The sequence below is a fragment of the Gigantopelta aegis genome, chromosome 4 (assembly GCF_016097555.1).
Source record: "Gigantopelta aegis isolate Gae_Host chromosome 4, Gae_host_genome, whole genome shotgun sequence".
NCBI classification, from domain to species: domain Eukaryota; kingdom Metazoa; phylum Mollusca; class Gastropoda; order Neomphalida; family Peltospiridae; genus Gigantopelta; species Gigantopelta aegis.
This window is the reverse complement of record NC_054702.1, coordinates 114,751,109-114,767,191: the sequence shown is the minus strand read 5'-3', so window position 1 is coordinate 114,767,191 and position 16,083 is coordinate 114,751,109. Positions and strand designations below refer to the sequence as shown.

Here is a 16,083-nt window from a genome sequence, read left to right as displayed (position 1 = left end):
TTGTTCAGATGTGCACTGTGACCTATTAATAAGCATAACCATAAATAAACAAACCAGTGACAAAGATAATTCTCGTAACATAGCATACTCCACAAATAAAATAATAGGTAAATGGAGACCCGAAAAATCTAGAGAATTCACTAATAAAATTAATCTTGACTCACTTAAAAACATATTCACAATTCTTGAAAATTGATATACAAACACGTGTCGATAAAGCGACAGAGGCGATGAAAAGTTTATTTTTAGACCCAACTGAACTGACACTAGGTCATGCACGAGCTCGCACAACTAACCGATCTGTAAAATTTAAAAGTAACCGAACACTATCTGTAAAGTCGAATCGATGTAGAACGCTTGGCGAAAAATATCATAAAGCTAAAAAATATATATAACTTGTACAAAACCACAGAAAACAAACTAAGATTGATTAATGCAAGTAAATTATACAAAAAGTGTTTATCGAAAGTACAGTCTGCTAAAAGTTTTAATATTGAAAAACAAATGCGCAAACTAAGAACATTTGATCCAAAACCTTTTTACAAAATTCTTAAACAACCTAATGAAGAAAATAATTTACCGCCATTAGATGATTTTTATATCTTTTTTCAAAACTTAAACAAAAGTGAAACTGATGAAAATGAAATACAACTAACTTTAAATGTTATAGACTCAGATAGCGAAAATATTTTAAATAGAAAGATAGATGAAGGAGAAATATTAAGAGCTATAAAACAGCTAAAAACCGACAAGGCACCCGGAATCGATAACATAATTAACGAATATATCAAAACTACTATGGATATGATGTTTCCACTCTATACAATCCTGTTTAATTTAATCCTAGACAACAGTGTCTTTCCAAATGAATGGTTAATTGAGGTTATTAAACCGAATTTTAAAAATAAAAGTAGTCGTTCATTACCAGAAAACTATAGACCAATAACACTGATATGTTGTATCTCTAAATTATTCACAACAATTTTAAATAACCGACTGAATATTTTTATTGAAGAAAACAGTATATTAAACGAAACCCAAACTGCTTTTCGACAGGGTTACTCCACAACAGATCATCTCTTTAATTTACATTCGCTGATCGAAATTTGAACGAAAAGAAAAAAGAAATTATTCTGTGCTTTTATTGATTTTCAAAAAGCTTTCGATTTAATATCTAGGACGTATTTATGGCAAAAATTAGTTGAAAATAATATAAAAGGAAAATTCTTTAAAATTATTTACCAAATGTATAAAGGAATGAAATCTTGTATTTGCACAAATAATGGAATCTCACAACTATTTCCATGTGACATTGGGGTATGCCAAGGAGAAAATTTGTCACCTGTCCTGTTTTCTCTCTTTTTAAATGATCTAGAAAACTATCTAAAGTAATCACTGTAATGGAGTATCCCTAGCTACAAATGACATAAATACCTACTGTGAAATTGCAATGCACTTTGTATGTCTTTTATATGCTGATGACACTGTGCTTATTGCAACAAATGCCTCTGATCTACAACAAACTTTAAATGTGTTTTTCCAGTACTGTAACAAATGCAAACTAAAAATTAATGCAAATAAAACTAAAATAATAATTTTTAATAGCAACAGAAATGATTATAAAAAAGCTTCTACCATAGGAAACCACAAACTAGAAAACGTAAATGATTACAAATATCTAGGTCTAACTTTCACTAAACTAAACAAATTTAATATAACCAAAAAAAAAAGTTAAAACAAAAGGCAACAAAAGCAATGTATTTTGTTCTATCAAAATCCAAAGACAACAACTTATCAATTGAATGTAAACTAAAATTATTTGACTCATTGGTACTTCCGATTCTTTTATATGGGTGTGAAATCTGGGGTTACGAAAATATGGAAATTATTGAAGCCATCCACATAAATTGTTTGAGACATATCTTACCTGTGAAAAAAGAAACCCCATTTTTCATGTTATATGGAGAACTAGGAAGAAAAACTCTTAAGTTTATTATCCAGTAAAGAATTATAAGTTTCTGGGCCCAGATTGTCCCTGGCAAACAAACAAAAATATCGTTCTTATTGTATCAGCTAATGTTAAACGACTCTTCTTTACATAACTATCATTATAAATGGATGAGACATGTAGAAGATATATGCAATAATTTAGGTATGACAAACATTTGGTTGTCACTTAGATTTACCTCAGTACGTTCTCTTCTTAAAAATAGTGACAAATCCTCATCATCAAGAGGCAAAACGTACTCCATATTTAAAGAAAATCTTTGTTTAGATAAATACTTTACTTTCTTACCACAGAAATCCTGGACAACTTTATTAAAATTCAGAACATCCAATCACTATCTGCCAATCGAAACATGACGCTGGAACAACATTCCAGTAGAATATAGAACATGTATATTTTGTAATAATGATATTGTTGACGAATTTCACTATTTATTCATGTGTACGTTTTTTGCAAACTCTCGTAAATCATTGTTAAAACCATATTACTATATTAAACCCAACATGCTTAAATTTAAACAATTAATGACAAATAATAAAATAAGTGTTCTTAAGAAATTGTGTAAATTAATAAGAGAAATTATGGACAAATGCCATAAACCCTAAAGAACAACAGAAAAGTATTTTGGATAATTATGTTCGAGTGTATTATTTATTTATTATTAGAATTAATAACTCATTTATATTGTGTATGTAGTGTTCACATACGTGTCTTTAATATACTATATATCATACAGGTACTACTTGCATTACTTGTATATTATCACTATTTTGTCAAAATAATACGAGTATGTAATTAGCAAATTACCATATTATCTCCTGTAAACCCCATCTTGTCACTGTATTATATTGTATATTGCATGAACCTCATATGCCGTTGTGTAACGGCCTGAGTCGTAATAAAGTTTCTGTTTCTGTTTCTGTTCCTGATACCCGTGGATGTTCTATCTAGCCAATCAGCTTTGGTTTTCCTCCATCAGTTGTTCAGGGCTTGTTTCGATTCTGGAAAAATACCCGAGACATGGAGAGAGGGGATAATTAATCTCATACCCAAACTGGGCGACGGTGATCGCAGAGACCCTTTATCCTACAAAAATATTACGCTGACGTCATCCACATACAAACTTTATTGTTCTATTTTAAGTGAGAGGTTCACTGAGTGGGCAGATGTCCATGACGTTATTGGTGACGAGCAGAACAGTTTCAGAAAAAGCAGAAGCACCACAGACCACATTTTATCTCTTTCTAATATCATTGATATACGTTAAAAAAAAACGTCGTAAGTCAACCTATCATCAACTTCAAAAAGGCCAATGATACAATTGACAGAAATATCTTATGGATAAAATTTACGTCAATTGGTATTCAAGGAAAAATGTTTGATACCGTAAAGGGGATATAAAATAACATAAGCAGTTGCGTATGCAGTAAGCGAAGTTACCATGACCCAAGCACTGGCCGAAGAAGATCCCTACCTCAACGTCGCAAATACAGCGACGTCACCAACAGGCTGAGGAATATTGTTAGAGAACATCACCAACCGACCAGTGTTGGAATACGTACATGGAGGAATTACCCACAATCTGCAAATGTAGACTTCAGACGACTTGATTTTGAATGTATTCATGTGTTTGGTTTGAATGTGTTTCACATAAAATATTTCCTATTATCTATAATAGGGTTAGGAATTTTTCACTAATGACCGGGGGAAAATACCAGTGGGGAATGACCGGGGGAATGCCCTGTTACCGACGTGTACATATGCATTGGTGCCTAGGTATTCAGACATCCAGCCTTTCATGATTGTGTACATATTTAGGATGTTGGATGGTTTTGCTTTCAGTGGAGGAGTTGCTTCCAAGTTCTTTTAATGTCAACAAAGTGTTATCATGGAGTGCTGAGTTTACATGGAGTGTGTCAAAATACGTTTCTCAAGCCCAAGGTTCTAGCATCATATACGAGGTAACCGTCAACCCTGGTGGTCGGTCAAATTCTACATCTGGTACATCGCTGACAGTCAACCGACTGACTGCTGGGCAGTCATATTCTGCTAGAATTGTGACAAAACTTCAACAAGACGGGAAAAACGAAAATATTACCAGCACTGAAACACCGTCATTCTCGACCAGTAGTAAGTATAGTTCGTAATATGACTTTATATGGATTGTGACCGACCTCGGTGGCGTCGTGGTTAGGGCATCGGTCTACAAGCTGGTAGGTACTGGGTTCGGATCCCAGTCGAGGCATGGGATTTGTAATCCAGATACCGACTCCAAACCCTGAGTGAGTGCTCCGCAAGACTCAATGGGTAGGTGTAACCACTTGCACCGACCAGTGAACCATAACTGGTTCAACAAAGGCCATGGTTTGTGATATCCTGCCTGTGGGAAGTGCAAATAAAAGATCCCTTGCTGCTAATCGGAAAGAGTAGCCCGTGTAGTGGCGACAGCGGGTTTCCTCTCAAAATCTGTGTCGTCCTTAACCATATGTCTGACGCCATATAACCGTAAATAAAATGTGTTGAGTGCGTCGTTAAATAAAACATTTCTTTCTTTATATGGATTGTAAACAGTCTAACAATAAATAAGGGACATTTCATATGACGAAACAACTCTGGAATAACATACAGGTATTGTCGTAATGTGTTTGGAAAAAAAACTGAAAACCTAACAGGTTCAATTATCACAATATCATTAATATTTATCGAGATTGTCATTGAGTTTGTTATTTAGGCCTACAGTTGTCTAATCATATACATTATATCGAGATCAGGTTATTAAAACAGTATTGAAATTATTATACACTTTACAGAAATTAATAAAGAAATACTGTTTCTTGTCAATTATAAGCATATGCATTTTTAAAAGCACAAAGTGTAAACGTGCAGGATTCGAATCTACTGCACTGATTGGCATATTTCACAGCACGTGAACTTAACTGCCAGGCCACCGGGTCGTCCACAAAAATGGAAGCCCAATTAACCGAAGTTAAGAATGTGTGCGTAACAGTTTGTATTAATATGAAGCAATTCTAAATTGCCACGGTCTGATGATGCACTCGGAGACTAATAGTCCACAAGCAGAAACGTGGACCCAGTAAATATAATATTTAGAACACAAAGTTTATATTGGCAGGATCACATATTACACCACAAAAGCCTAGGTTGATACATTTAAAATTGTTATCAATTTGAAGTTTTCGTTTTCTATAGTGATACCAGAAACACCTTTCATATTTTCGTTGTAGAGATTGACAACAATATGACTTGCAGATTTGGAGACACGTGCTCTGACAACAATGCCTCCTGCAGTACTACAGACCCTAAACGATGTCTTTGTAAACAGGGATACTTCTGGAATGGAAACCCACTTGTGTGTAAACCAGGTATGTGTACGTGACACAGCTTACTCCCGATAGAGTAACATCCATACGCTGGCCCCTGCGCGTGCTGTAACCTCACCGTGGTGCAGGGGTGTAACATTCTCTTTGAGAATGGCCAATACAGCACAAATTGAAGTTTAGAGTAAAATTCAGTATCCGTAAAATTCTGTGATATTTGTATTTGTATTTTTGCACAGTTTTTTACACTGTTTTTGTTTAAACCTTGAATTTTTTATTGATGTTGATCATCACTTTATTTATTTGCATTACCATAGTTTGACACCCAATAGCCGATGTATTTTTCGTGCTGGGGTGTCGTTAAACATTCATTCATTCATTCATTCCATACGCTGGTTTCCGTGAAAACCAGACAAGGTGGGTTTTTTTAATAATTTTAGTTTGACAGATGAGGAAGTTTTTTGTGTTAAATGAGGCGGTAATAATTTATTGCAATATTAAAAACTGACTCATGTTTTTCGTTCTCTCAATTTCACGAACCGGCCTCGGTGGCGTCGTGGCAGGCCATCGGTCTACAGGCTGGTAGGTACTGGGTTCGGATCCCAGTCGAGGCATGGGATTTTTAATCCAGATACCGACTCCAAACCCTGAGTGAGTGCTCCGCAAGGCTCAATGGGTAGGTGTAAACCACTTGCACCGACCAGTGATCCATAAATGGTTCAACAAAGGCCATGGTTTGTGCTATCCTGCCTGTGGGAAGCGCAAATAAAAGATCCCTTGCTGCTAATCGGAAGAGTAGCCCATGTAGTGGCGACAGCGGGTTTCCTCTTAGAACATGTGTGGTCCTTAACCATATGTTTGACGCCATATAACCGTAAATAAAATGTGTTGAGTGCGTCGTTAAATAAAACATTTCTTTCTTTTTCTCAATTTCACGCAAACCAGACAGGGATTTGTTTGTATAACTTGAAACTGTTTTAAAAGTACTTACATGAATTATGTTTTCGGTTACCAGTGTTCGTCGGTAATAATTTATTAAATATTTAACATTGACTACTTATGCTTTTGCATTTTTCGTGACACTGGTGTGTTATTAAAAGGATACCCCGTATTTTAGTTCTGAAATATATATTATTTTCAGTTTAGTTGTATTAAAGTTACAAGTGTTTATGCATTTGCATGGACGTACATGTATTTGTGGTAAACTGTAGGCCCAGTGGTACAGCGTCCATCTGATGCGCGGTCGGTCTGGCATTAGAAGAAGTTTGCTGGCGTGGCGGTCTATTTTTAGATTAAAAAATCATTTATGACGCGCATCCATCTAAATATAGACTAGTTATCCGACTGTCTGTGACCGAGCCGGACTATTGTCCGAACCAAATTGTTAACAACTACGAAAAATTACTCTCCTACCTTTAATTGCCGTTAGATTTCCTCCAAAGTTTGTCTAACGGCAATTAAAGGTAGGAGAGTAATTTTTTGTAGTTGTTAACAATTTGGTTCGGACAATAGACTATTACAGAGAAGGGGTGTAATCATACAATTTACCTGTGCACTACAGGACAATACTGCTGCACGTTGACACTCGGAGTTGATTGTTTGTGTAACAGGGATATTTTAATCTGTACATAATGTTTTATTTTGTTTATTTAGTTTGTTCTTTCTTTCAGATTGACATGCAAACTGAAATAATTATAGTTCACCTGACTCTTGCACACACTTCACTATCGTTCGCGTCACGGCAATCGGCACCTACGTTTTCAGCAATAACTTTACTTCTGAAAAAAAACAAAATTCGCTCCTATTTTTTTAATTTTTGAAATAATTTAATTTAAATTAAAAGAAACAATAGTTCTTTTTTAAAATTTCCAAAACGTTTTTCATTTTTTGACTATATGTCGTCCCAAACTAAAATAATCCCAAACTTTGCAATAAATAAAGAATTCATACGTATTAAAATTTGTCAATTTAGGAGGGTCGAGTTTCATGAATTTCACACAAAATGTCAAATATCGCTTTTCGTCAAAATCTTCAAAACACAACCACCTTTGTAAGATATGTCTACAACATAGTAATTTTAATTGAAGTTTGTGGTTGCTATGGTTATGAAAATGACCGTGGAAAATTGCTCAAAAATCGAAAATTGTCTAAAAAAAATATTTATCTTTCGCTATTTTTTTAATTTTTGAAATAATTTTATTTAAATTCACAGAAAAAAATATTGTTTTTGTTATTTCCAAAACGTTGATCCAAAGTAAAATAATAAAGGAAAAAAACCTACTCAAGACTGCTAGCTGTTTGTGGTATAGGCACACGAAATGCACAGAACACACAACTCATCCACACCTTGCATCAGCAGCAATGGTACAGCCCACGCAAGTCAGATGTTTACCTGACAAAAGACACACAAAAAACACTTTCGTGTCGTTTATAAGACAAAAATTACAAATATTACACATTTAGCATAATCTACAATCAATCCCAAAGTCATAAGCGCCCATAAAATCGAGAAATTGATACATTTGTTTACAAACTTTGACGTTTTCACTAAGTTCGCAACAGCAGACATATGGAGTGCGCATGCGCTGAGAGTAAGAAAGTTCGTAAACTTAACTTTTTTCAATTAAAAAATGACGGATTATAATCTGCACCAATCAAAAAAATATCTACACTGATAGCTCGGCAAGTATCTCAGGCATTAATTGGCTAGCGAACTGGGCTCCTGTCAAAATGCTTGACACGGGGAATCCCTTCTGGTCCCCGATTTTAGCAGGGAATCCTCAAGCTTTTCCATTAGGAATGAAATTTAAACGATTTAAAAACACGAAAAATTACGGTGGAAAAATCAATCAGAAAAATATAACAAAACTATTTTTAGGTAGAAAAATTGTTAAAGTTCCATATTCTGAGCGAAATGGCTCGCGATCGCCGTTTTATTAAAATAAAAATGGTGTTGACAGTGAAAAAGCCAGTGTTAAAACGTTTATCTTAACCATTGAATTTAATTAGGTCAGCGCTCAGTGAGCAAACTTTTTCTAATGGATCGATCTCCGTCGGTGGGCCTATTGGGCTATTTCTCTTTCCAGCCAGTGCACCACGACTGGTATCTCAAAGAACGTGGTATATGCTCTCCTGTCTGGGATGGTGCATATAAAACACTATATGTCAAAATTTCCAATTTATGTTTGACATCCAGTAACCAATGATTAACAAATCAATGTGCTCTAGTGGTGTCGATAAACAAAGCAAACTTTAACATTTAACTGTTTATTATATTTATATGTAAATCATGTGATTCAATCCCAACCACTTGATATATATGTAAACAATACAAAATAATTGTGAGGAAATCGCGTCGAATTGTTATCTCATAACTATTAAAACATTTGATTATGTATTGCATTGCTGCACAAAGAAGGAAACTATAAGTAGATTTTGTTTTCATCAAAGGACATCCCCGAAATCCATGTCTAATTCGGCAGCGTGATTCTGTCACGCTAATATGAAATAATAATTTCAAAATGTAGTGGCCACTTTGAAACAAAGGGGTGTAGTATTAACTATAGTAGTCATGTTATTTATCTTGCAACTGCTACCAACCCTGCATGTGTTTCCCTCTAATAACCGTTTCATCATTCGTCTGGGTTTTTTCTCTTTGTCGATTATATTAATATTTGTTTCATCAGACATTTTCTACATAATATTCTTTACTTTACAGTGTCAGTTTAAAAATTACAACACTTAATTGTCAAGGTATAGGAAATCTAGAAAATATACAAAATATATTAAAATAATCAAAATAATATAAAATTTTGCATTTACTACATACAAGACACGAGTTTAAAAACTGAACTAGAACCTAATATTGAGATTCAGTGGAGATACAAGATTTTATTCCTATTCGGTTGTTATACAGGAAACACATAGTTATGTATACTATTAATTTCGAGATTTAAATACATAACACAAAGGTGGATAACTCATGTACATGTAATTTATATATATATTGACCTAATATAGACGATCTTAATTTTTCAAAATATAGAACAATATATGGTAGAATTCAAAAACAAAAACTATATATATATTACTTTGAGATTTTAATTTGGTATTAAACCAAACATTAGGCACTGAGATTTATATAAACATAAACCATTCAAAGTCACCGAGAAAACCTTTAGGATATGTGGAAGCATTTGATCTCAAGGATCCATTTAGATAATTATATCCTCACTTAAAAAGCTAAACCAGTTAAACGAGTTCAGTTGAACTATTTTGTTATCCATATCAAAGTACCGTGAAACCTGTCTTAGCGGCCACTTGTAATCAGCGGTCATCTGTGTATAGCGGGCAATGTTTCCTTATGAAACTAATTTTAATGTAAATGTACTCGTAATAAGAGATTACCGGTCTATCGTGCCAAGAGGCCACCTAAACTCTGACTGTGGAATCCATTAAATTGCCTCTGACACGCTAACTTGACATTTGTAGATGTGTCTACTATGACAATTCATCACATGAAAAGGTAATTAAATGGAAAGTAAAAACAGTTACTACTGGGAGAATGAATTCCAAACAGCTAAAGTAATAATACTGTTCAATTAATCAGCAGTACAGACGATTAAAAAAGAAAGAAAAACAACATTCTAAAGACTAAAAATAGCACCCTGCATTCAGCGGCCACTCGTCTTAAGTGGTCACTTTAGACTATGTAGCCGTTTAAGACAGATTTGAAAACAAAAAAATAATAAAACACAAAATGAAAAAGAACAAAAACATGTGCCAACGGCGATTCCATCATGATAAAATTCCTGACATGAATTTTGGCATACTACATAGGCGGCCCCCTTTTCATATGCACCTGTCCCTAAAACGACTCTACTGTATTGTACTGTACTATCCCCCACACTGTGGTTTTACATAATGATATAAATACTATTTTCATATACTTAACATTTGTGACACCCAATAGCCGATGTGTATGTTTGTGCTGGGGGTGTCGTTAGACATTCATTCATTCTAAAACGATTCTACGTCTGTTTCAGCTAAAGTTCAACCATGCTATTGTGGGCGTTCATATCGGCTACACGGGGTGATTATTGCTGTACTTGCGAAGATCACTGTTCCACAATGAACGAATATGAATGTTCGATATTTTTGTCATTGATTTCTTGTTTATGTTATTTATATGGTGGCCTATATAATAAAACAAATTTAACATTTAAATAAACAACAACGAATGCCTTACAAATCGCAAATGTATAAGCATTAATACGTATTGTTTATTGGGTTTTGTTTTCCAGTTTTGTTGTTAACACCAAACATTGTTAATATATCCACAACCAGCACCACTTCCCTCGAAATCAGCTGGTCACCTCCTGATGAGTATGCAGATAACGTGACTAGATATGATGTGGAGTGGACACCTACTGGTAATGGGTCGGTTTCTGTCTATGACAACAACACAGCAGATATCACACACCTCACTCCAGGACAACTGTACAATGTCACAGTGCAATCTGTCATCGTCCAGGAGGGAAGGAATCAGTCAGCCGGATCCACACCTCGCTCACAACGAACAAGTAAGACGACATTTGATACAAACTAACAAATATTTGAGTTGTAAAACTTCATATATAAGTGATCGCAATATAACCTCCTGCGTCTAATTTATGTAACTGTATACATATTTTAACCATATGAACAACAAAGGTGTATGTAAATACGTGGATGATATTTAAATATTATAATGAAGTGTCTCTACACAAAAGTATACGATGCGTCAGTGACTGAACTAATGTCTAATGCTATACCTCATTTTGACCATGTACAGGTACATTAGTATACACATCATGGCAGTAACATGAGGTTTGTTTTTAAATGTCACACACTAATAATTCGAACCACGGATTCTCAGTATCAGAATCCAGCGCTCTACCAACTGAGCTAATAGGGAAATTCCCACAAGTTGCTGCCAATAGGAGCACTTTATATCAACACTACTACATACTACCCGCTCAAATGAAGCTACGTCTAGGTGTCGCACAGAGCACAGCCAGTCCATACATCGGCTCCAAAAGGTACGAAAAGCAAAGAGTATGCATCAGTGAATAGTAAAACACCCGAGTACACGGCAAGGCTAACTGCTGGAGAAAGAGAGAAAGCCACTGGCAGAGTTCGATCATAGCGGTCGCCCGATCGCCACTGGCGACTGAAAATAACGATGGGCAGGTCAAACCCCTGTCCCAGGTTGCCCGCCTGACGACAAAAAATATTTATTGACAGTCACAGTAGAATGACTGAATGTTTATATTTATATTCATCAGAGATGTGTGGTTAACCCTCCAAACAGTTCGGTTTGGGTTATAGAAGATGGAACCGAAAAACGTAACCGTGGAGATACAAAGAAAACACCAGTACTTTCGGTTTTCAAAATTGCCCATTTCGCTAAATGGAAAAACAAAATTCCAAGACAAGTTAATATCAAACTCCACATCTGGCAATAACCTGCCGAACGACTCGTATGTTTGCGTTTTGTGATGTTGATATGCGAATTCGGTACACGTTTTGAACGTCGCGCGGTTTCGTTTGCAGGCTGCATAGTACCAAAGAAGAGAGTACCATGTCAAAGTTCGACTTTGCATAACACTGATGCTTCCTGAGGTGTACATTAAATCAGGTTGCACTGTAGGAACAACACTTTCAATTATGTTGTCACATCATATCAGAACACAGAAGATCCTGATAGTCATGAAAACACCCAATTGGACACTTTTTGAAAAATATATTTTTTTGATATAGGTTGCATAGTACCAAAGAAGAGAGTACCGTGTCAAAGTTCGACGTGCACCGTCAAATATTTACGGAGTAAAAGCAGCTGTGGGTGTGATTGGTAGTAATATGTGACATTGACTATTTGTGCAAATACTATTATCCATTGACAATAAATAAATACACTTTTATTTGTTATACAGTTGTTATGCAGTATATACCAGAGGTTGAAACTAATGCGGGGTACCCCCAAAAATGGAACTGCAATTTTCAGCAAAAATGACGGTTGCTATTAAAAACATAAATTAAATCTCTTAAATGATACGTGACCCCCCATTTTCTTGCAGCTAGATTAGATGTGAGGTGCCACACTTTCTATTGCTGTACTTCCCGGGTGTGTTGAAACGCTGCTTATATCAGTTTTATTAGTAAACGTTAACATTGTCGGGAATAGGAATTGATTTGGTCTAATGGAACCTGCAATGCAAACTCGTCGCCATTTAACATGGCGAAACCGAGGAATAGTTCGGAAAACCCTATTTGTCTGTGAACATAATGCCTATTTTACTGCATCCACGTGATGTTTTCTTATGCGCGTATGTCTTCTGCAAAAGACGGCAATGTTTATTATATTATTTGTTTGAACACTGGGATCGGAAATGTTTTTCTTTTTATCAAAATGAGAATTAAAATAATTTGTTTGTTAAAGTTAATCCGAATTACAAGCGAACACAATGACCATGATATCGCCCGTTCTTATCGTATTATATGACATTACCCGAGGACTTCCGATATTGACCCATTTGAAACAGTTCGGGCATTTGATATAATATCCAGGAAGATGGGAAAATATTTTATATGACAACAGAAAATGTATCTATTGTACTGCTGATGATGTTGGTTATGAATTTCACTACTTATGTATATGTACAAATTTTACAGAAGGTAGATGTAAATATATTCACAAATATTATTTTACAAGACCAAATGTAAACAAATTTAAGCAGCTGTTTAATTGTAAATTTATAGGCACCCTTAAAAACTTGTGTAGATTTATAACTATTATTAACAAACATTTCTGTTCTCTTAAGTCAGACTTTCATTATTTACAGTTTGTGAATTGGTTTTTCAAACCATGTCATCTTGATGCTGTTATATAATATATATATTTATATTCCACATATGCCACCGAACGATGGCACTGAGAGTAATAAAGTTCTGTTTTGTTCAGATTCTTACTTACTCTTCGGCCGAGGTGTTCCGAATGAGTTTGTTTTGAACTACATTTTTTTCCACTACTTTTTTGTTTTAGTTGCAAAATAAAATCATCTTGACAAATAGTTTATTTTATTTATGGAACAATATGTTCACAAAATTGAAGGGAAAGAATCTCTGGCTAGTGATAATATCTGTAGGCTAATCCATTTTTATACGCCCGTTTATGATGGGTCGTATTATGGTATGGCGTTGTCCGTTCGTACGTATGTCCGTCCATACGCCCGTCCGTCTGTACGTCAGTCTGTTAAAACTTTTTTTGACCGGACCATATCTTGCATACAGGACCATCAAACTTAGCATGTAGGAATAACTTGAGATGGCGGTATGTCGCGTACTGTTACTATGTCACTGTGACCTACTTTTCACGGTCTACTGCACATAACAGTAAATCCTTGTCCAGATCATATATTGCATACAGATGCATACAGGACCATCAAACCTCACATGTAGGAACAACTTGGGATGGTGGTGTGTCACTGTAATACAAATAAATAAAATATTTTGTCTATATTCTGAATATCATATGAAAATCGTGTTTAGCCTTTGCAGGAAACGCTAAACAAGATTTTCCTTTCTAATAAAGAACAATAACTTCATTAATCAGACAGAACCTTCTCCAATGGATACAGTATCATCAGTAGTTGGTCCAAAACAAACTGTTCATCCATCCCATTGCAAAACTTTAACATAATTAGAATTGAATCATATCCGTAACATATTAATATCTATGGTTTTCAATCAAACGGGCGTATCATGTACCTCACCGGTACTCTTGTTATATTTACTAACCTGGCAGACTAGCATTTAAAACAACACAAAAACCTACAAGCCTGGAACGTAATGAATTCCATTGACAGTTACAGTGGAATGACTAGATGTTAAAGGGACACACCCTAGTTACGGCTAGTTGTTAACCATTACGGCGTTGTTTTTCGCCATTAAACCCATTTTTTCACAAATAAAATTGCACTTTACTTACCGCTTATTATTTAGAATATACATTTCCATTCACCTGAAGTGTTTTTTGGTAATCCTGGTAATCCTGGTGTTTGTAATACCACAAAATGCATTTTTCGTATTTCTGAACAACGGACGCACGTTTGAGAAAAAAACGTTGAGCAGACACGGTCTAATCTATTTTTAGACGGGATATTTCCATTTCAATGTCACAGACGTTGGTATACCACGTGACCGTTATCATTTTGGTTCGGTTTGTTTTCTCGTGCACGGTTCGCGCAATCAACATCCGATTTATTGTTGTTCATTTGTGAGATTTTTCTTCACAGTTCGTGAACATTTTCAGTAACAATAAAGTTCAGACAAGTAAGTATCTCAATACAAAACGTTACAAACCTTAAAACCAATAATTTTGCTAAGTCCTACGATATCTGGAGAGGGGATACAACCAGAAAAGAACAGTTGGAACATGTCCAGGAGAGGTGAAAAGAACGCACCCCAAGTCTGTGAAATTTGTCGTGACGTAGGCATTGTTGTGCTTCGAGCGACATCTACCGGTTGCATCAGAATACAAACTTTCAAAATTATTTCAAGCAATTGGGACATGGGGATTCCCATGGTATTTATCGATATAAAACCTGCTTTTTCACTCCATTTGATAAAAACGTGATCTAAGTGTGTTACAGGTTTGTAGATTAACCAAATTATAATTTATTTTCGCAGGATGGAACTAGGGTGTGCGGCTTTAAGATACAGTGCATATGGAAATAATGTTATATTGACAGTCCGAGTAGACGGAAGGATTGTAATCTACATGGCTAACTATGTTTGAAGTGAATGGTATTTTATTGATTGAAACCAAAATATTGTTATATGTCCAAAATAAATGTTGTCTCATGGTATATGTTGTTTGGATATTGATAAATGTATTTACTTTACAATTTGAAAAAGTTTAAGTCGAACGTGCTGTCAAGACTTGCCCAAATCTTTCTTAAAGGGACAGACCCTATTGTTTAAACACTAAGGCGTATTTCTTACGATTAGAGCCGTTTATGATAACTGAGATCAAACAGTAGTTATATTTTATTGTTTAGACATATAACAATACCGAGTCTCAGTTTTAGTCTAGTTTTAAGGGTGTTTCAACGTCACAGACTCTTGTTTTACACTGTTATATAAAAATGTGTTACAGGCTTGTAAATTAACCAAACTTAGTGTTCATATTTACGGGATGAAGCTAGGGTTTAGGCGACAAATATGCCTTAGTGTTTAAAAACTAGGGTCTGTCCCTCTAAACACGAACACTGCATTGGTATGCTCCAGTTGGAAGAAAGTTATGCACACGTAACAAGAATTATGAATTGTACAAAACTGTGATGCAGCGTTACAGGGTCACAACAGCCAATGAGGACCACCATCTCCGCATCTTACATACACGTAACAGATTCCTCACTGTGACGTCATCTGCAGCAACTGCGCTAGGACATGTTATAAGTCGTCACACAGTACGTCACCGACGACAACAGCATAGTATTAGGGCATATCGACCATTCAGAAGGATGACGTTGACGAGGCAACATCGACTTCGTCGTTTGCATTGGGCACGCCAAGTTGAACGTTGACAATATCGGAAGTGGCAACGTGTGCTCTTTTCAGCTGAAAGCAGGTTCACGCTCTTCATAGCCGACGGCAGAATACGGATCTACCGATGTACGGGAGAGAGAACGGCTC

The 16,083-nt window shown here is 35.4% G+C and overlaps 1 protein-coding gene across 1 annotated transcript in view; it reads left to right on the top strand.

Moving 5' to 3' along the window:
* The window catches only part of LOC121370197 (phosphatidylinositol phosphatase PTPRQ-like), a 135,695-nt gene that overhangs the window by 81,562 nt on the left and 38,050 nt on the right, over positions 1 to 16,083 (top strand). The window contains exons 6-8 of the mRNA XM_041495312.1: positions 3,851 to 4,138; positions 5,254 to 5,391; positions 10,650 to 10,928. Coding sequence (XP_041351246.1) covers positions 3,851 to 4,138; positions 5,254 to 5,391; positions 10,650 to 10,928 — 705 coding nt within the window. The remainder of the gene's footprint in view (positions 1 to 3,850; positions 4,139 to 5,253; positions 5,392 to 10,649; positions 10,929 to 16,083) is intronic.